We start from the raw sequence: 21,610 nt of genomic DNA on the forward strand, positions 1-21,610 counted from the left end.
TACAGCTTTTTCTTAAGCCTTTGTTTTAAAACTCACATTTCCCCAAGTCCCACATTTTAACCAAATCAATGGCTACTTGCATACTCTGATATTTAAATCAGCCCAGATTGCTGTTCTTTCCCATCTTGCCCCCTTCCTGTTACCTCAGAAGAAACAAACTATTACCTGAATGAAATCTAAAACTTGCTGGTGTCTTTGTTTGGCAGCTGCAACCTCGCTGTCTGAGATTGCTTCCCTCAGGGACTGTTGGGTATTCAGAGAATCCAGTTCCACAACAGCAGAAAGGCGGCAATACAGACTAATAAATTTCTCCCTGTAGCTGCAAAAATGAACTGGAAAATAGACAAGCAAAATAAAACATGTTAAGATCTGGTATCAAAATAGAGAAATTCATACCTCAGAGAAAACAAGTTGAATGAAAACATGATTTATTAATCCTATCAGTGGAAAATATTAAGCCATAAATAAATTATAAATGTGTTCTTAAGGGGCCAGTTGTCTGGCTTTAGTCAGACAGTGTTCCCTTTTAAGGTTTACTGAGTCCTGGTAAGGTGTGGGGAAGTGGGGTTGGCTCAAGCTACAGTTTATGTTCAACCCCTAAGTTGGGTTTGAGTGCATGTATATATATCTCTGGGAAAATAAGTTTTCTCATCACTTCAAAGGAAGAAAATCCAAAGAGCAATTTGAAACCTAGGTCTGCTTTCCACGTCTGATTTTGAGCGTGCATCTTACTTGTTCCTTTCCAAAGCCCAACGTTCTATAAGATACAAGATGAATTTTTCTCTGGATATTGTTTTTTCTGACTGGAAAACTTGCCTAAAGACCCATTTTGATGGACTCTGGTCTTCCACCTGCCTCTCTTCCTTAGCTACCCTGGAAGGATAAAGAATCCCCTGACGCACCACTTTGTCTTCAGCAATCTTGGCCTTCCTTCCTCAAAGTATAGTGGGTCAGAGGCCAGAGGAAGGAGTGTAACCTTCACCTCCATTGTGGAATCATGGAGGAGAGACAGAGGAGTGTGGGATTGAGCCTTGTGTAGGTAGCCTGAGGTGGGCAGGCTTTCCACACTTCCTTTACTGGCTCTCCACTTCAGATTCTAGTGGGATCAGAAAATCATCCCAGTTCACACTAGTGAGGTACCTCTCTCTTCCCGGACATTGTTAAATTTGGAGACTCAGGCATCCTTTTCGTTGTATCTCTGACCATACCAATGTGTCCCATGTTTGGGGAATAGGGCTGTTATAACTCAATGAATCTGTGAAAACATTTTTTTTTCTGGCTTCTTTAGTGAGGAATTCTGGCAAGTCCATCAAAATACTACCCTGGGGCTTCTGCTCTAAGGACTCAGACCTGACCATTTAATAAAACTAAAACCATGCTGCTTCAAAATGGGGCAAGCTGTGTTCTCTAGGCGTCAGTGAAGAGCCTTACTTCTCTGCATATTGAGAGATTTCTGTGCACCTTACAATTCACAGCTTACCGCTGCCTGCTTCCTTGCTTGATTTCTTCCTAGACTATCAGTTGAGCCTAACAGTAACCTGCTCTGTTTGTTCCCCCTATACGCAGGTTGAAGAGAAGACTGGGCTGAGGCCTTTGGTGGCCCCTGCTCACTCACTATGTGCTGTTCCAAGGTGTTCCTCCATTCAGGGAGTCTCAGCTCTAGAGTTGTTTTTTCTCTCTGGTATCTATCTTGCCTTCCCCTTCCTCTGCTCCAGCACTTCCTTGCTGACATGCGGAAAAACTGATTTCATATCGCCTCTCAGCAAATGACAGACTCTTGAACTCCCTCCAAATGATCTACTTCTCATGTTACTTCCCTGCTGAAGGACAGAGCACCTTCTCAACTTCAGGATCAAATCCGAAAACCTTACTACCACAAGGAAAGTTCCTGTGCTGGGGCACTTGACTGTGTCTTCAAGACACAGCTCCATCAGACAACCATGCTCCACCTCTCCCCCTGCATTGACCCTGAGCTGTGGTCAAGCTGAACACATCACAAGTCCTTTGTACTTGCAGACTTTTAGCAAGCCTTTTCCTTACCCTTAAATACTATTTTTTACCAGTACCTTCAGGCCAGCTGCTTCTGATTCTTGAAGATTGAGCTTGAATATCTTCTCAGTGAAATCTCACTGATATTTCCTCCCCTCTAGCCAGAACCAGTTTCTTTCTCTTTTGGCATCCTATAGCACTTTTTCTAAATAAATCAGGATACTTACCCTGTTTTATTGTACTTAAGTGTTTACTTGTCTGCCTCAGTATTAGAATGTGATTTGAGGGCAGGAACCATGTCTCCTATACCTTCTCAAACCCTGACCCATGGTAGCTACTCAGTGTTTATTGACTGAATGAACAAATAAATGCATGCCCTGATCTGAGGAGGCAAGACCCTCCAAAATCTCATTTTCCTGCCCTCTTCTCTCTTTCCTCATTGTGCTCTTTGACTTTCCTGTTGCGAAGGGTGTGTTTCAGATCTGTGATGGGGATGGCAGTTCTATAGGAAAGAGTCACCCTCACTGTGTAGCTTACTCTTGACCCTTGCAGCTCCCTGAATGTGTCTTTATGCCTTCATGGAGGGATTATATCCTGTTAGCACTTGACAGATGTCCTCTCCTGGCTGGAGAGTGAAGAGAGTGAAGTATATCCCAGCCTGCATTTCTAAACAAAGTTGTCAAAAAAACCAGCTTTTCCTTTTCTTTCTGAAACATAGCTGGGAAGATAGAGAGAGGCTCCGAGGAATTTCTTTAAAAGAAACACTATCAGTCCCATCTGAATTCTAAAACGCCAGGGTGTCCACAACTTTCCCTTGTTGTGTCTCCTTGCGGTGGGAGCCCTGGATCAAGTGGAGATCAGTGGGTGGTCCCACAAGGCCCACACCACCCGTGCCACTCACCACAGTCAGCTCTGCGAACCTTTCAACTACAACGTTTCACTTTTTCGTTCTAGTGGTTTTTATCCAGAGCCTTTAATGTTACTTTAACAAATGTTACTTTAACATAGTCTTTTGTGGTTTAGCAATGATACATTTGGTAGCCATCACTGAGGAGGAGAGGATAGACTGGAAGCTTCTAATTTTTTTCTAATGTGAATCACATGCATTTTACAGACAAAATGGTATAAAGGCTACAATAATGCATTCTCTGAACCACATGATTTGTTAGTAATTCACCAACTAAGGCTCATTTTCTGTGGTGTTTTCTTTCCCTCTTTTTTCTATATAAGATAGTGTCATACTAAAATGCAGTCCTCTGCACGTACATAGTCAGCATCAACATTAGAGATCAGGTTAGGAGTAAGTAGAGTGGAGAGCAGGCTTAGGTATTGGACACCTTTGGGTTTGAATCATGGTTCTGCTACTTACTGCCTTTTTGGTAACAGGAGAATAACCATTAGGAACCCCATTTTCTTCATATCTAAGAAAGGTCATAATGCTCATCTGGAGTTAAAGAATATATGTAACGTACTTAGCTCACCCTATGGCACATATCAGGTACAAAATAAATTTTTGTTGACACTTTTGCCCCATCTCCCAAGAAAGGATGAGGCAATTAATAGTTAGGATATTAGGATGAGATCGATACTAGGGTATTTTCCCTAAAGATCTCTAACTTGGTAAAGACTTCATTGTTCTAGGTCATGTGATCTAGTTTGCAAGCTAAGTAATCAATAAGATTACCTTCTGGGGTCAGTTTTGTTCCATAATTCCTTGCCCTGTGTCAGAAAGAACCTGGGCACAAGATGCTCCTCTAAAGATTCCTGGTAGTGAATGAGTTGACAGTTGGAATTCAGGACTGGTATACTAAATCATGAAAAATGGGCATTAGGAATGAGGGTTGAGACAGTGCCATTTCTTGTAAGCCTGTGGCCTGGATTACATTAGGCTCACTGCCTAGATATCCCACAGGCACCTCAAAACTCATCATTTGTCAAACTATACTCATCATCTCTCCCCTCCCCCAAACCTGTTTCCCCCTCATATTTCCTGTTTTGGTAGATGGCGACAATATCCATCTCAGCACCCTATTCAGACTCTGTCTCCTCCATCTTGCTTTTCAACAACATTAAATCAATCACAAAGTCTTACTGATTTTAACTCTTAAATTCCTTTTGTGACTGCTTTCTCTTCCATACCCCGGCAGGGATATTTTGCTTCAGGTTCTCTTTGCCTCCTGGACCAGTCTCTTCACTGTCTCACAGACTTTGCTTTGCTCTCCTGCAATCCACCCTCCACAGAGCTGCTGAAAACCAATAATACCATTTTGTTCCTTAAAAAATTTTTTTAATGCCTCCCCATTGCCTGGAGGATAAAGTCTGCCTGCTTTACAGTGGCATAAATGGACTTTCATGATATCGAACTTTGAAATTTTTAGTTTCACCCCCCTGTCACTTTTCCTAGATGCCTTAATCAGCAGTTACAATGAGCTACTAGGAGTTTTCTTAATTGAGCTACATTTTCCCAGGTCTCCAAGCCTTTGTGCATGGTGTTCTTTCTGCTTATAATGGTTACCCTTTTCTGCCTGCCTTTTCTGAGTGTTTATTTATCCTTCAAGATTTAGCTAAACTATTATCTCTATAAAGAAGGATTACATATCTTTCCTCTGAAATTCAACAGCCTAGCTCTTTTAGCATGACTTTCGTTGTAGTGGGACTGTTGGCATAGATACCTGTATCTTCTACTGGAATTCTAGGCCTCTGGTGAGAAGATTGTACCTATTTAATGTCTGGATATCCAGACCTAGCACAACCCTTGGCATACAGTAGAAGTTCTGTAACTGTTTGTTGAATGGCAGAGGCAACCAAGTACTGAATTATGAAATATGTATCAGCCTTCAAAATATATTTTTTAAATTCCCTACTTTTAAAAAAGTGTTTTTTTTTCTAGGCTACTTAGTATGAATCATAGAGCCAAGGACATCATAAAATATAGCTTTCCTTATTGTAGGCCTGTTGTCATTCTGACTGCCTGCAGGGTCAGGGCAGGATGACCTTGGGGCAGGCTAGGAAAACCCTCAAGGCCACATCACCAGCCATGAGCATTCCTAAAGACTCACAATGCTGCTTTGCCTTTTGTCTCTGGAACACTATAAATAGTGACCTTTTTTAGTTTCCAGGTACATGCTTTATTATTGCAGAGGAATGCTACCCTCTCCCCACCCAAACAATGGGGGAATGTCAGCTCTCAGGCTGTGTAACAGATATTCTATCATTTTGCTCAGCTCAACCCTGCTAGAGAGATCTCACAACACTCTTCTGTATGACAGTCTTCCTGTCTCCTCCTACTAGAAATGCTGTGAAGAAATACATGATGGGTTTGCCCAGTCTAGTCTTCACTCCAAGAGACAGAGGCTAAGCAGCTTTATCAATTTGTCCTTGCTAGATTCCTTGTTGGAATAGGCACACATGCAGTTTTCCATAGCTGGTTAGCAAGTTATTTATGATTCACTCAGGCCACTGTCTGGAACATGTTGGGTTTGCCAGATCTCAAATACTTTCATCCAGACAGGGATGACTTATACAAGTGAAACTGAAATATAATGTATTCCTTTATTCTGTTGTCACTTACATATTCCATAATTTGCACCTCTCCAAGTTTTATTAGAATTTCGGTGTTACTAAAAATCTGAGTTCTGCTGAAGTTACAACATTGTCCTTTCAGAAATGCTTAGTGTGTCTCTTCACACTTTGCTATTGATCTATGAAGATAGAAGTTCCTACTTATAAAAATAAAATAAAAATTGGTTAGCATCTTTCTTAAGAGGGACTTGGGTTCACTATAAAAAGCTCTTACAATCCTACAGAGGATATTGTTAAATGCTTAGTGGGATGATATGTAATGGCGGAAGTAGCTATGATAATCTGCCTTTTGGTAAATTCAGATTGCTTGGGGATTAGTTTGTCCTTATTCTTACTACAGCCCAGCAACATTTTAAAAAATGTTGATGCTGGTGCTGGAGTACAGTAAGTATTGTATTAGGGAGTAGGTCAATTTCCTGCTATCAGCAACATTTCCTCCTGGTCCCTAGGAAAGACCAATAGAATTATGTATGCCAACAGAATTAAGCCCAACCAAGTGGTCTTTTCTGGAAACTTAACATGATCTTCATGAATCTCTGACATTCACAATATTTTTTTTTGATGATTGGTTTACTATTTGTTTTCTTCACTAGAATGTAAGCTCCATGAGGATATTGTCCATTACTGATTCTCTAATACTTGGAATAATGTACTTTAATAATTTATTAAGTAGTAGGTTACTTAATAAATACATGGTGATGAATTAATGAACAAATGGATGGAGATAGAAATTGTAGAATAGAGACTAACAACAGTAGGACAAAATGTGGTGGCCCAATAACAGTGCATGAGCCTCCCCCAAAGCAGGGTAGAGAGGACAACTTTGGGGCTTGGTCCTCCAGGACTGTGGGAGTTAATCACTAATATGATTGATACCATATATTTGATTGTTCCTACCAAGGCCAATGAGACTTAGGAAAAGAATCTCATGTATTTTTGCCTGTGATGATGGAACAGGAATGACCATTTTATGCAGAATGGACTCACAGTATACTCTTCAAGGAAGTATTTTCCCTGTCAGTTAAGTATCCCTGGGGAAATCATTCACTTTCATGAATTCAGCTATTATCAATAGACATTAGCCAAATTTCTGAGTTTATTATTTTTTCTCCTGCACTTCTGTTGCTAATCAGACATGTCCACTTGACTGTTGAATTAGCTCCTTCTGACTCAAGATATTTGGAGCTAAATGAATTACTTTCTTCCATCCCCCAAACCACTTCTTATGTCTGACTTCCTTATTTATAGCAATGGCAGCATATCCTAATATTCTTTGAGACTGACAACCATGGGGACATACATTCAGTTACCCAAACTCATTGATTACTCCAAATGACATTTGTGTTTTTTTTTTCCTATTTTTTATCTCTACCCTAACACTGGACTTTTATAATAACCTTTGAAATAGTTCCCTAATTCTGCTTTAAACCCATCTTAAATAGGGTCCTCAGCCTGACTCTTAAGATACTGCCCCAAGTGGCCCCAACTTTTATGCACAACCTGTGTTCTATTCCTAACATCATTTCTCTGAGCTAGTCAAATCAAACTACTTGTTCCTTTCCTGCTCTGAATTCTTTTCTTTTAATGTCTTTGCATATTCTGCACTCTTTGCAAAAAAGCTTTTCCTATTATCCATGATTATTAACATCCTGTCAATTTTTACACCCACTTCAAATATCCTCTCCTTCTAGGCAACTTTCTGATCTATTCTTTGTGCTTTCTTTTCTCAATATCACTCAATACTTTTGATACAGGGTACACGCTACCTCATTAAATAGTAATTTGTGTTCATATTTTGCTCCTACCACTGTACAGAAAGCTCATTGAAGGCAGGGCTTTTATTTTATTCACCTCTGAATCTCCATAGTAGGCACCCAATATGTTTGCTTAATGACTTGAATTGAAATGCCTTTACCCAAAATGTATTTCACAACAGCAATGCAGTTATATCATGGGCTAATAATGTTCTCTGGATGGGGAACTCATTAAATGGTCACATTCACATTGAGGACCCTTGGAAGTGGTGTGGTCAATGTTATTTATCATTTGACACAGAAAAGGTGCAGAAAGGTTAAGTGATTGTGGTGCCACATAATAGGAGACCCAGGACTCTCAAGCCTCATTTTTTAAGCTCTGGATTCAAGCTCCTTTTAATAACTGTCCTTCCTCTGGAAAAGAACAATTGCTTTTCATCAGCTTTTGGGCATATGAACTGCTTGGAGCAAGGGAAACTGAGAAGCTTAAGCCATTTATCCCCAAGGGATAAATTCAGATTCAGATGCCCAGGTCTCAAAATGAGACATCAGGCAGTTGCCTTGTCTGCTTCTAAATCTGGTGGCTGGGGAGCAGTCCAAAGAGAGCCGTCTCCATTCTCCCCACCCAGTCATTTGCGCTCCTGCAAGACATACAATTCATTCGAATTGATGGGACTCTTGCTAATTGCCTCTTATTGACCTGTTATAAGATGAAGCATGGGGGAGACAAAGCCTCCTTATTCACATTTCAGTGGGCAATAGGGGTCTCAGCAAAAATAGAGAAACCGGGACTCAGGCTATTTGTTTTGAAAGTCAGGACAAGATCTACCACAATTCAGAAGGCCACAATTATATTTGCAATATTGCATCCTGAGAGACCCTGTCAGTTTCTCAAGTAGACTGTGAGGGACTTACAGTCTGTTAATATTAGGGTCTATTTGATAAATCAGCATTACTTAAAGTTAGACTCTTTTCCCTTCAGAGTGGTAGACACTGTACATTTTAATTTCACTATTTTTACCTCAGTTAGAGGAGAGAAAGGGTGGGGGGAAGGGAGGGGAGGGGAGAGAGGGGTGTGTGTGTGTGTGTGTGTGTGTATGTGTGTGTGTGTGTGTGTGTGAGAGAGAGAGAGAGAGAGGTGCTTTTCATGAAAACATCAGTTCTTGTATTTATGTTTTAAGAAAGCAAAGGGGAGGCAAGAACTGCAGCCTGATAACTGAACTTTCTGTTTAAATTCCCTCCTCTCCAATGGGCCTTAGCTAGGTTTCAATAATTATCGCTCAGACACATAGTTTTGGAGCTTTGCTTTCTCTCAGACTTGTACACAGTTCTAGGAAGGGCTGTTGCCAAAGCCATCATGTGATTTATTGACCCTCCACTGGGACAAGGGGAACAGATATAACTTTGTGATTTTATTATAAGGAGGCTGGGTTAATATTTCTAGGTGAAACAAGCTACTATACCAAGTTCAAACATCTGAAGAGGGAGGTTAAGAAACCCTGAGTGTGGGGTGTAAGGATTATTCTGTCCTGGGGCTGTACAGACGTCGTCTGAGGCAGGGAGCAGGAGAAGAAAGGACACATTGTGACCCATTTCCAACACCTCCTGTGTGTAGAGGCGGAAGTTCCTTGCCTGCAGAGGGACACGCGCGGAGGAAAAATAGGAGAGTTACAACATGGCACTTACATAAACAACACCAAACTGGCATAAAACATCTAACAAAATTACACGACTTCAAGCTTGGAATTTTTATACAACATAAATATTAGGGTTCAGCCCATTTAATAATGCTATATAAAATCAAGATTTAAGGCAGTAATGTTCCACATAAACTCTGAAAACAACATTTATGCTTCTTATAAAAGCAGAAAATGATTGCATTCTGTGGGCTTTTCAAAATGATGAATATAATTACATGAAGCAACAAAAATGGATTGAATTAAAAATCCACTAGTTTCAATTTAAGTTGGTTAAGGGGGAAAAATGTAGTTTCTGGCCAAGGACTGAGAAAATTTTACAAGTATCAAAAAAAAAAAATGTTGTATGCACTCTTAGGCAGTTAGGCAGCCTTCTCCCAACATGTATATGTAGCCCAGAGTCACCAGTGAAATATGAGCTGCTTCAAACCTGCTAAGCCCAAGAAACCCTTTAATAGTATCTACTGTCACAAGTAGAGCTGGTATTTTTTTCCTACTCCACAGTACATGGCCACCCTTGTAATAATCCAGTTGCTCTTCTAGTGTCTTAATGGTGTCTTATGCAATTTATTCTTCTTCAGTGTTGGCTGTTTTGGACGAGGCTTGCAGTATTGACTTACGATTAGAGCAGTATCCCAAATGGAAGAACACCCTTAGAATCTCTAATTTATAACCTGCCCCCACCTCCCTGGGTCAGAGGCCAATTCATGGTTGTCTCTCTGTTATTAAAAGAGAGCCAGTCACTCCTGTAATGGTCTTCCTGTTTACAGGCCAAACTTGGTTCACTTTGTCTGTGTGTATAGAGGATGGTGTGTGTATGTGTGTGTTGGCTGGGGAAGATGGTGAATATATGCCAAAAAATATATAGAATTTAATCTAATGCTACAACATGTTAACTTACTAGACAGAGGCTAACAAACTTTTACTATTCTCATCTAAGCCAACAGTTTTTCTTGAGGTTGCTTATTCATGTAGATTAGATTTGCACATTTTGATTCAGATGAGACAATCATTTTGACAGTAAGTTCTGTTTGTGGAAAGATATTGTGACACAGCTTTGGCCATCACTATAGGTTATACTGCCACTGCTCTTCTGTTCTTAGAGAAATCACTTGTATATCATTCATTCATTCATTCATTCATTCATTCATTCATTCATTCTTCTTGCTTCATGTTACCCTGAAGCGGAAAATTGTTCTCTTTCAAAGTTGGCTAGACAATGATTTTCCCTTATTTAATCAGAACATGTATTATAGGGTCTAGGAACCTTGGAAGAAATCAACATGAAGTTCTAGAGACAAGTGGCAGAAGTACAGCCAGTGGTCCACTTGTAGGCATCAAATTCAAAACCTGTATGCACATGCAATGTGATGTTTAAACTAATGGAAATTATATATACATATAGATGCATATGAGTATGTATTTATTTACCTCTTGAGTTTTATGCTACAATGCCGTTTCCATTAGCAATAAAAGGAAGATAAAAATGGTAAAGACTAGTACCTGGTGTAGAGGTATATTAATCTGCTTAAGGAGAGCTTTCACTGCCATCTGGAGCTCGTAGAAGAACAATTGCATGGGGCAGTCAGAAGTATGATCCACACTTTCCATAGATTCAGAGCCAGAAAGCTTTTGGACCCATTCCCATTCCTCTCTGTATGTAGAGTCAAATTAAAATTAGAAATATAACAAAAGTTCAGAACACAGTGCAAAACATTTTTAGTATATATGTCCAGAACCTGGACAACCAATTTTTGGTGGTTAAAACAATGGAATTCATGAAATTTGAACTTCTTTACCACCCAAATAAACTTTTAAATGAGCTTTTTCTAACTAAAGCTTCGTTTACCTATCAAATCACATGTGTCTCACAACAGCACCTCTAATTTGTATGAATCAACTTTGGAGACTGAAACTTTGAAATCGTTTGTAATAGTTTCCTGACTATCTTTCTTTTTCTTTTCCTGAAGATCTCCTATAAGTTCTAAGACCCTGCATTTTACAGAGGCATCTGCTGGTTAATTCAGGAGTTGGGTAACCACAGGACTCTGGTCCAACTCAGGCAACAAACCACATGGCACATTTCAACCCTTGCCTGTTGTAATCTTGGGGACTATTTTGGTTTCTTTTCCCCTTCCAAAGCTTGAGGAGAATCACAAACAGGAACACCAGACAATTCCAATAAAAGGAACCAGGGGACACACTTCACTGCTTCCATCCTCTTTTCAAACCAGTCATCTGTGTCTTTATTCTCCATGCTCTATAATCCTTCCTAATGAACTTTTCCAAATGTCACACAGAAGGGAAAGGAAAAGAATGGTGGTGGGAGGAAAGCACATCTGGTTTGTCCCCCAAAGGCTGCTCTTCAAAAGAAGCTTGAAAAGATCAAGGTAAATGCCTCTTGGGCAACATTGTTTCCACAGGTATTTTAGTACAAGTCTCTAAACACATTCACTTGGCCCAGTTTCTCCTGCTCCAAACTGCAGGGAACAGCAATATGCTCCCATGAGATAGGCTAGAGACAAATGGCAAGTCCTTCTCTCCAGATACAGAAAGAGGAGGTGCTGACATATGTCCCCATGCTTGTGAAAGCCCTCTGAGGGCTTTCCCCAACCAGGGCTCTGATCGGTGGAACAGAAAACTAAATTTATTATGGCATGAAATTTCCATTAGAAAACACTCCCCTAATCAACTATCCCCTTAGAAAAGTTTCTGTTTTCAAGATATGTTTTGTTTCCATTTCTATACTGGAAAAGACTCTGGAAAATCTCCCCTTTGTCCCTATAAGAGCAAAAAATAAAATCTTATTCCAGTCTGGGCATACTGTTGGTTTCACAAATAATTGAAATCTTTGAGAACTTGGGGGCTATTTATTTTCACTCATCACTAATATTGAACTAAATGAGGGGTTTCTGACTTGCATAAGTAGACACAAAACCTAAAGGGCCACTTTGCTAAAATAGCATGAGCAATCAAATTGGAAAATAAATTGCCAGCATGGATACCATGGAATATCTACCACTAACTGATAAGTTTAGTCTATAAGGATGAGGGAGATGGCAGAATAAAGGCTGCTGGAATCTTTTGTAAAAATAAAATTTGGATCCTTGGAATGGAGAAAATCCATTGGTATAACCTCACCTTAAAATACAAATCTAGAAAATGGATGAAAGTTACTATTGCTGAGTCTAAGGATAAGGCATTGTAGCCTCTGCTAGACTGGAGATAACTAATGTTGATTGTAGAAGTGACCACCAGATGGCAGACTTAAAGTCGAGGTGTAGTTGATAAGTGAAAGAAGACAATATGGTCGCTAATGAGTTCCTTGAAGATCACACCACCATTATCATCATCGTCGTCATCTCATGATCAGCACCTCCTTCATTGCCATCAAATCATAGTAAATAAACACCATGGGTATTATAGTTAATAAACTCTTGTGACTTTAGGAACCACCTTTTAAATGACCAAATTAGAGTCTCCTTTGAAGCACACTATAGGTACAACTGGGAACTGGGAACCTGATTTATGCTCTGAAGTCTGATGAACTCTGGACAGTTATTTTCTTATCTATTCTTTCCTTTTTTTTCTTTTTTCATGTGGAGCACAATTCAGTTCATTATAGTAGACTTTCAGAGGCCTACTAAGGCTAGTTATAAAGCTGAGCCTGATTACCAAGATTGGGCAACTTTCCCACAGCTAACAGAGTAATTTGCCATAATGCCAAATCATAGAGCAGTTTCCAGAAGCTCAGAACTTGTTACTTCTTTTCTTCCCTAGAGAACCATAAAGTATGTAGGAAATATACAATGTTCTCAGGCTAGAGAGTTAGGAATGGGGAAAATGAAAGTAGGGGGTCCTTTAAGATTAAGGAGAAATCAATTGCTCAGTCAGAACCTATTTCCACAAGAAATATTTCAATAAATGACTTTTTAGATTATAATTAAAAATATATTAGAAATAGCAGTATTGAAATAAAAGGACATCTATTCATTAACCAGTTGTACATTAATTTTTGCACAAGGAAGAAGGCAGAGAGAAGTGAAAGGACAGGCCCCCTATAAATGGTATCACTCCTTCCACCAACCAATACTACACAAGTCCTCTTTATCCTAGAGTCAAAACCCAGCTTTGTCTTTACTCCAGTGTGTTGGCTGCTGAGACATTCTTACCATAGAAACTACACTGGGAGGTAACACTTCAGTTTCTTCTGGCACATCAAACTCATTGTTTCATCACAAGGAAAATTCAAACTGCTGACAACTTACTTGGAAATGTTATAGTTTTCACGGATCTTCACATGACAGAGAATGTTGGGCAACTTTTGGGTAACAAGAACTTTGATCTGATCCACAGAGCTACATAGCTTTAGGTAACCCAGATATAATCCAGGAGAGAGACGCTGATGGCTCCTTTTGTGATAGGCGAGAATATCCTGTAGGGCAAAAACAAAAGAAAACAAAAAATACCTTGATAATCTCAAAAGCTTTTCCTTTTTTAGGTCAACCATGTTATCTTAAGCTAAGAATTAGGTAAGAAACCTTCAATACCCCATGAATATTGGGGACATGTGGGTGATAGAGCTAGTCTTATCTTCCAAAGAATTAACCTCCAAGTAAGGTCATTAATTTACTATGATGCTTATTTTTCTCAGATTTCTGGGCCAGGGGGAGGTGTATAGTTTGTATTTGGGAATGGGCTGATGGTGACAGAGGCAGGTACTAAAGAAAATTAGAATTCATGATTTTTGTCTTTTGAGGGCTAATTGTTTAGCTGGGAAGGAAACAAATTTGCAAGTGTAAAAACTGATGAAGCAGTATGGGAAGACATTTCAGGGTAACTGGTATCAAGCCCATTTTAAATGACACTACTTAAAATAGAATCAACATTTTATAGTGAGGAAACAAAAGATTTGATGATCTTGAAAAAAATCAAACAAAAAAAGTCAGAGCAATAGATTTATTCACCTTATATTATTAACATTTACATTGTAATTATTCATTAATTCTGAGAATGGAGACTCAAGTATTCTACTTTTTTACTTAATTTTTTTGATTAAATTGATAGTTGAAATGATACTCATACTTGGTTTTCACAATGTGATCATGAAGATAATTTTTAGGAGACTATTGGAGGCCTTCATATATTCTTTCCTGGCGTTAAAATTTTTGAAATATTTATTATTTATTTATTTTATATATCTGTTTTTCTTTTTTTTAAAATTTATTTATTTATACAAGCACCGGGTACAGTCAGAAGTGCAGGAGTGTGAGAGAAGTGCAGAAGTGCAGAGCCAGAGCGGGGAACAGAACAGGCAGACTGACGAAATACACTGCTGAGGGGAGCAGTGGGTGTGGCAGGAGAGGTCTGCGCGCCATGTGGGACCCTCGCAGGTGGCCAGGGATGGAACCGGCGCTGCAGAGCTGCAGGCAGCTTCGCAGCCCAGCGTTCAACCACTGTGCCACCAGGGGAGGTCCTGAAATATTTTTTAAAAATAAGGACAATGAGGGCCTCCCTGGTGGCTTAAGGGGTTGAGCACCGCACTAGGAAGTGGTCAGCAGACTCTGCAGCACGAGTTTGATTCCTGGCCAGCCAGGGAGCAACCCACATGGTACAGCAGACCTTTCCTGACTCACTCACTGCTCCCCTCAGCAGTGTACTTTGGTTAATCTGCCTGTTTTGTTTCCCGCTCTGACTCTGGTGAATCCTCTCAAGCCCCACCCCCAATCTCTGGCCTGTACCCCAGCTCTTGTATGCATAAATAAATAAATATTAAAAAAATAAGGATCATGTTTATTTTATGTTCTTAAATTGTTAATTGGTCTACCACTGCTAGACTCTCAATTGTCATTAGTTTTGTATGTGATTTGATGAACTGTGAATCTCATCTTCAACAGTTTTGTATTTTTTTTTAAAAAAAATTATCTTATAATAGATTTACACTGAATTTTCACTATATTCCACAAACAGAAGCTGAAATTGTTGGTGCCATAGGGAGTGCCAACCTAGTTAATCAAAGAGGTATATGTGAGCAGAGTTTTGTTTTGTATGTGGTCAGTTCTCGAGTGAACAATTTAGGTAGTGACTTTTGCTGCCCTATATGATTAGAGTAACTCAGACAATAAGTAGTTGGAAGTACAGGACACTCTCCCCCATATCAAAAGGTAAGACTTTTAAAAAAAACATTTGGGCAATATAGGGGTGAAACAGTAAAGAGTGACATGTCAGCTAACTGAGTCCTACAGGCTAGATTTTAGCCTGATTTTCAAAGTGAGTAAAAAAGAGAGAATTGACTCTGGGATTAAATGTGGGGAAGGCAAAGAGGAGAAAAACATTTAAACTTGTACAAAATTCTATATGGAACCGAGGAGTATAAGGCCTTCCTTGACCACTCTACTTTGGAAGAGCCATCCTTCTGTAGAATTAGCCATCTGCGATGTCTGACATGTGCTAAAGCGTGATGTCTCCTCCGTTCCACCCTTTATCAACCATAGTGAGTTGGAGCACTATGGGAGACACTGTGGTTTCAGGTGAACATGGTGTGATCCCTTTTTTGAAGAGATCAAGAAAAACAGATGAGTCCACAAATGAACACAATATACTGAAACTATACTGAAATCAATTTTATAGTAGATGTCAAGTCGTACAGTAGAATGTAGACACTTAGATTGTATTTTTCTTCTATGTTCTTTTCCTGAACGAGACTATGAAATTAATAATGGGATTAAGTTTTTTTTTGTTATTGTTGCTTTATATCCTTTGTACCAAGGAAGGAATTTTTAGTAATATTAGAATATTATTAAGGCTGAACTAATATCTTTTACCCTGTCTCTTCATGACAGATTATAGGTCAGTAGCTGGCTGGAAAAAAGTTCAGTCATGGTGAAATTTTGAGAAATGAACAGATAATCAAGGAGAGGGAAATGGTTAATGAGAGAGAAAAAAATGGAAGTATTTAGGTGAGCTGAATTTATGATATGCACCCTAAGGGTACTTGCTGTACAAGCAGATGTAGCTACAAACCATTATTTTTGAGAAGTGATTGAGAACTAGATAATTCTCTGAAGACCAGAAAAGGGCCAAAATGCTTATCTTGGAAATGGGAAGGGGAAAGTCATGGGATGACATTAGTAATTAAAGACTGCCAACTTACTGATTTTGGGGGAAAATGAGAAAGAACCATTAAACAATCAATTTGCAGTCATCCAGGAAATCCCGAGGCACTAAATAGGAGGCAACATGGTTTTGTGAAGGGCAGGTCATACAGACAACTTTCATTTCTAAATATAAAAGAACAGGAACCACAAACAAGGAAGACATCTTCAGTGTAATGTTGCACTAGATAATCTGGGAAAAGTAGAGACTTGACCACGTTTCTTTATGGGGCTGAATACTTGGGTTGAAGATTTGTCAATGATGGAGATGGTCTGAGAATAGTAGACATAGTGAGTGACAGCGCAATAGGGACTAGTCCTGAGGCCCAATCTGTTTAGCTTATTTATCAGTGTTCCAGACAAACAAATGAAAAATGTGTGTATCAAATTTGTGGGTTCCAAATTTGGTGTGGTTTTGAGTTTTTTGGAAAATGATAATAAAGCTCTGAATGACCCTATGCATTGGAAAAATAAGCCTATCATAATTAGGGTTGAAACTTAATAAGAAAATGTGCTCGTAAAGACCCAAACTCAAGAGTACAAATATAGGATGGGTATGAGTATGAGAGAAAAACATGTGGGTATCAGAACTGACCACAAATAGAATGTGAGTTAGGAACATACTGTGGTTGTGTAAAAAAATAACACCATTCTGGGATGGAGTTATTCATTTTTTCATTCAGTTTTTTAAAAGACAATTACAGAAAATCTACTGTTTATTTGCTTGCCTTTGCATCTCTGATATTAGTCAAAATGTTTTTGGAGCCTGAGAAATGCATGGGCAGAGAATGAAGCTGTCGCATTCTCCTAATCTGAGGTGTATGAGCAAGGCCTAAACCAAATCAAATGCCTATGGGTTTATATATTGTCTGATTTGACCTCTAAACTGAATTTCTAGCTTTTGCTTCCATTATAGATCTTTGTGTCTTTTCAAGCAAAAATGCATTGTTTTTTGTCCTTTCCCATGTTTGCCCTAATTGCCCTTTTAAAAGGTTTTCTTGCTCATTCATGAATTCACTCATTTTATTTAACACCAGCTACGTTCCAGGCATTGTCCTAGGATGTCAATGACATCAAGATTAGTAAGACATGATTCTTCCCTTCATGGAAAGCCCATTTCGGAGTGTGCTCTAACCGTGTGATGAAGACCTTGAGAAGGTTGTGTGAGATCCATTCTGGACTTAAGGAAGGGAGTGGACTTCTCCAACTTCTGCCTCATATCTTTACCATGCTCTCTATTTAATTCTCTCCATTCAATTTCCTCCCTCTCCCCACCCACACCTTTTTTCCTTTCCTGCCTCCTCCCACTTTTCTCTCTTTTTTTTTTTCCTTCCCTCCACCTGGTGAACTTAACTTACCCTTCATGGCTCAGCCAAAAGTCACCTCTTCTACAACGCCTTCCCTGATATTTCCAGGTAGAATTAATAGCTGCTTTGTCTGTGTTTCCATAGTACGCTGTTTGTACTACTATCAGGCTCTGGTTTAATTCTGCCTTGTATTACCTTGATTTGTTTACAAGTCTGTCTCCCTTCCTTGACTGAACTCCTTGAGAGCAGGGATCTTGACTTATTCATTTGTTTTTCCTATAGCACACAGAAGAGTTCCTGGCACCTAGTTGGTGCTGAAAAAATGTTTATTAAATATGAAGTGAGAGGCCCAGAGGTAGTGGGGCTTGGGGCTGGACCTCTGGGAGAGAATATGTTTTGCTGGTGCAGTGAGTTGGGAGGGTACATCTAACTTTTCTCCATTGATTTGATATCCTAAGAGTTTGTTAGAGGAATGTAGATGCCTTTCCAATATGTATACACTTTTGTTTCATTGAATGGAAGCTGAATAGTCCTGGGATGGTAAAGTCCATAAAATGGTAGCCAGCGGTCTTTGTGGACTCTGTATTATGTGGACTGCAAAGAAATTAAATTTTATGAATTATTTTCTAACTTTTAGAAGTAAGGCATTTTATCCCAAAACTCAAGATTTTCAACTTCTCTTTAAAAATTGGTAAATATGTCAATAGCAGGACCACTGTCTTCCACTGCAACTAGCTAAGGCTGAATAAGGGTGCATTTTAGGTGGTATAAGTGCTCTCCAGATTACTGTCATCTTATTATATCCATTTGTTTCTATATTGAGATATAATTCACATGCCATAAAATTCACCCTTTTAAGTGCAAAATTAAGTGGTTTTTTAGCATAGTCGCAATATTGTACACATATCATCACTACCTGATTCTAGACCATTTTGATCACTATATAACTGAACCTCCATGACTGACACTCATTAGCTGTCATTCCCTAATCCTTTTTCCCCCCTGACTCTGGACCCATTCATCTACTTCCTACATTTATGGATTTACTTATTATGCATATTTCATATTAATGGAATCATAATATGTGGCATTTTGTGTCTGACTTCTTTCACTTAGCAAGTTTTCAAGATTCATCCATGTGGTAGTATGGGTCAGTATTTCATTTTCGACAGCTGAATACTATTCTATTACGTGGAAATACCACATTTTGTTTATCCACTCATCAGCTGTTAGAACTTTTTGTTTCCATTGTTTGGCTATTATGAATAATTCTGCTATGACCATCAGTGAACAAGTTTTTCCTGTACACACAATTGTTTCTTATTCCCAGCTCAATAAGCTCATTTCCATTAATCTTCCTATTCCTGCAGTTTTTGACTCCCATGTTAGAGGATGCTTGAGGTAGAAAGAGTAGGAGTAGGGTGGAGTAAAGCAGAAAAAGGGCAGAAGAAGTAGAAGGTTCTGGACATCTCAAGTATAAGAAGGAGACTCTGGGGGTGACAAGGAATGCTAAGGAGATGAGAATGAAAGCAGGGGCAGGTGATAAGCTTCACCACAGTTTCTCTAGGATCACACTTTAAGGACCCAAACAAAAGGAACTTAGTAGAATGGGAAGGGTAAGACTAGGTAGAAATAAAATGACTTGTACCCGACCTAGTTCCTGCTTTTTTTTTTTTTTTTTTTTTTGGTATGACCTTGAAAGGTATTTTCCTAAAATCTGAAGCTTCATTTGTGAGCTGGACAAAAAAAAATTATCCACTCAAACTCTCAATGACATGCTCGATGGTATGACAAAGTGTTATAAAATCTAGTACAAAAAATCAAAATCAACAAGCAACTATAAACCAGAGACATACTACAGAGGGGGAGGAGGGAGTAGGATCAAAACAAGGGGGGTGGGAATTGTATGGGGACTATAACCAAGATGAAAATGCATACATTGTGCAAAAATGAAAAATGATGTAAAAAATATATAAAATAAAATAAAAATGCTCTAACAAATCTAGTACAAATGTGAGAGAGTAATTTTCAGAGAAAGTTTTCACCCATGAAGCATCCAGTTATTGGAGTGACCCCTAAAGATCCATGGTTGGAGTAACTCAGTACTTGAGAGGAGCTTCCCTAGTGGAAATATTCTCATTGTCAATTAGTTTGCTCAGAGGAACTCTTAATTTGTCCATAATAACTCTCTTTTCTTTCCCAGACAAGTGTGGAAAGGATTTCTCTCCTCCTCATAGATATATGAGAGAGGCCTGCTATAAAGGTCTCGATTTGAGAGGGTCAGGAATTTGAGTGGTTTAGACATTAGAGTTTCCCTGAGACCCTTGGGATTAGCTTAGTTACAGACCTAGATTTTGTTAAAGTCTTTATCTGTTTTGAAACCTCCTGGGTGAAGACCATTTGGATAGTTCTGAGTTGAGACATAATAAAAATCACTCAAATTTATTGAGCACTCATATGGTGCTACATATCTTATGCTTTATGTAATTACTCATTTAATCTTCATTAGAACCCTCTGAAGTAGTTTTTTAAGAGGCGGAAAATACCAGAGATAAGAAGGTAGATAATTTGCTCTAGATAGATAACTAGAAAAAGTGGACTCAGTCAGTATGATTCCAGAGTGTTGCCCCAGAAGATAGAAGTGATGTAGCAGAAAGAAACCCAGGCTTCTAATAAGGACTAGTGGGTCATCACTCTACTGACTCCAAGGAGAGACAGTGGTTTGTGGCTCGGCATTCTGGGAATTACCACACAGCTTTGGGCAACCACTAAGACCTATCTCTACTTTCATGTTGAGTTGATGTCAGATCTCAAATCTCTAGGAGAAAGTGGATACCAGACCTAGTCATTTTATTCCTCATTTCCTCTGCAGTGTAAGACCAGCATGGGAAGGAGGGGAGACAGATGAAGTTGGGGGGGAAAGGGAGAGTGGGGTGGGTTGGAATGACATCAAGCAGGAATGTGCCAGTCAGCGGGGGTAAATTTTCCACTTGGATCTGTGTGGAAACCTGATCTTGCCTCTATTTTTGGTCTCCTTCTCTAACAACCTTTCGCCAGATTGGAATTTTTCTGCACCTGTAACACATTTTTAATGTAATAAGTCTAGGAGAAACTAGGTATTATATCATGCTGGGGGCTGTGCTCTGTTTCTAGGAGTGAAGGTAGCCCAGACCCCCGTTTATCCCTATAGGGGATTAGTGTATTAGTCACCCTGTAAAAGCTCAATTTATTATGATTTTTAAATGTTTCTTTTAGCACTTGCTTATAAAAGGTGAAGAGGCAAGCCACGAACAGTATCTGTGTTTTCTGCCCCCACCTACACACACACCCCTATGTATTTCATATGAAATCAACTTCCAGAAAATCAAACCCAACAGTATTGGCTTTGAGCAATTAACTTATCTTTGTTATATTGCACTTAGTCCTGGTTTGTACCAGAGCAAGTAATGGAAGGGTGAGATTACTGTACTAGATATGCCTTAGAAGGGAATAAAGGTAAGTTGGTGGGCCGGTTGTCCGAGCTGTTTAGGATGATTATTATTAACCTGCTGGGGCCAAAGCTTGGATTTGGCATGTTTATGTGAGTCTGATCCCCTTTCCATTACTCTGGATTGGCTGTCTTGTGGATATATGTCATTGATCGCATAGGGCTCAAGTTAGATGATTTTGCCAGTTTTTCTACCTAATTGGGAGAGTTCTATAGGATTCATCCCCATGACTGGGTTTAAAACAAGATAAGAAGGAAGAAAGAAAGGAAACAGTTTGAAGCCCATGTTCACATAAGAACGAGTGAGAGCATATGGTGGCATAAAGAGAGTGCTGGACTTAAGAGGAAAAGATGCAACTTTATTTGTATCCAGTTCTGTCATCTCAACTAACAATCAGGTCTAAGCTGCTTAAATTTTGGATTTGGTGGCTATTTGGTGCTCAGGTGAAACTTTCATCCATTATTTGGGTGGATCTTCCATTCTTCACTCACTGAAATCCTAATTCTTGCCCTACAATGTGAGATAATGTAGCAGAAAGAAGTCTGCTTTCAATCAGGTGATCTGAGTTCAACTTTCAGCTCTGTTATTTTCTTTCTTTTTCTTTTTTTAAGATTTATTTATTTGTGTAAAACTGAGATG

At 39.2% G+C, this 21,610-nt stretch overlaps 1 protein-coding gene across 1 annotated transcript in view; it reads right to left on the reverse strand.

Annotated features, from left to right (window-relative positions):
* Positions 1-21,610, reverse strand: part of ANKFN1 (ankyrin repeat and fibronectin type III domain containing 1) — a gene marked incomplete at its 3' end in the record, with an annotated part of 361,393 nt that overhangs the window by 21,940 nt on the left and 317,843 nt on the right. The window contains exons 15-18 of the mRNA XM_084238232.1: positions 13,291-13,457; positions 10,526-10,676; positions 8,789-8,957; positions 166-332 (exon numbers count right to left, since the gene is read on the reverse strand). Of these exons, the coding sequence (XP_084094358.1) occupies positions 166-332; positions 8,789-8,957; positions 10,526-10,676; positions 13,291-13,457 (654 nt within the window). The remainder of the gene's footprint in view (positions 1-165; positions 333-8,788; positions 8,958-10,525; positions 10,677-13,290; positions 13,458-21,610) is intronic.

This window comes from Talpa europaea (genome assembly GCF_964194135.1).
Source record: "Talpa europaea genome assembly, chromosome: 7".
Lineage (NCBI taxonomy): Eukaryota > Metazoa > Chordata > Mammalia > Eulipotyphla > Talpidae > Talpa > Talpa europaea.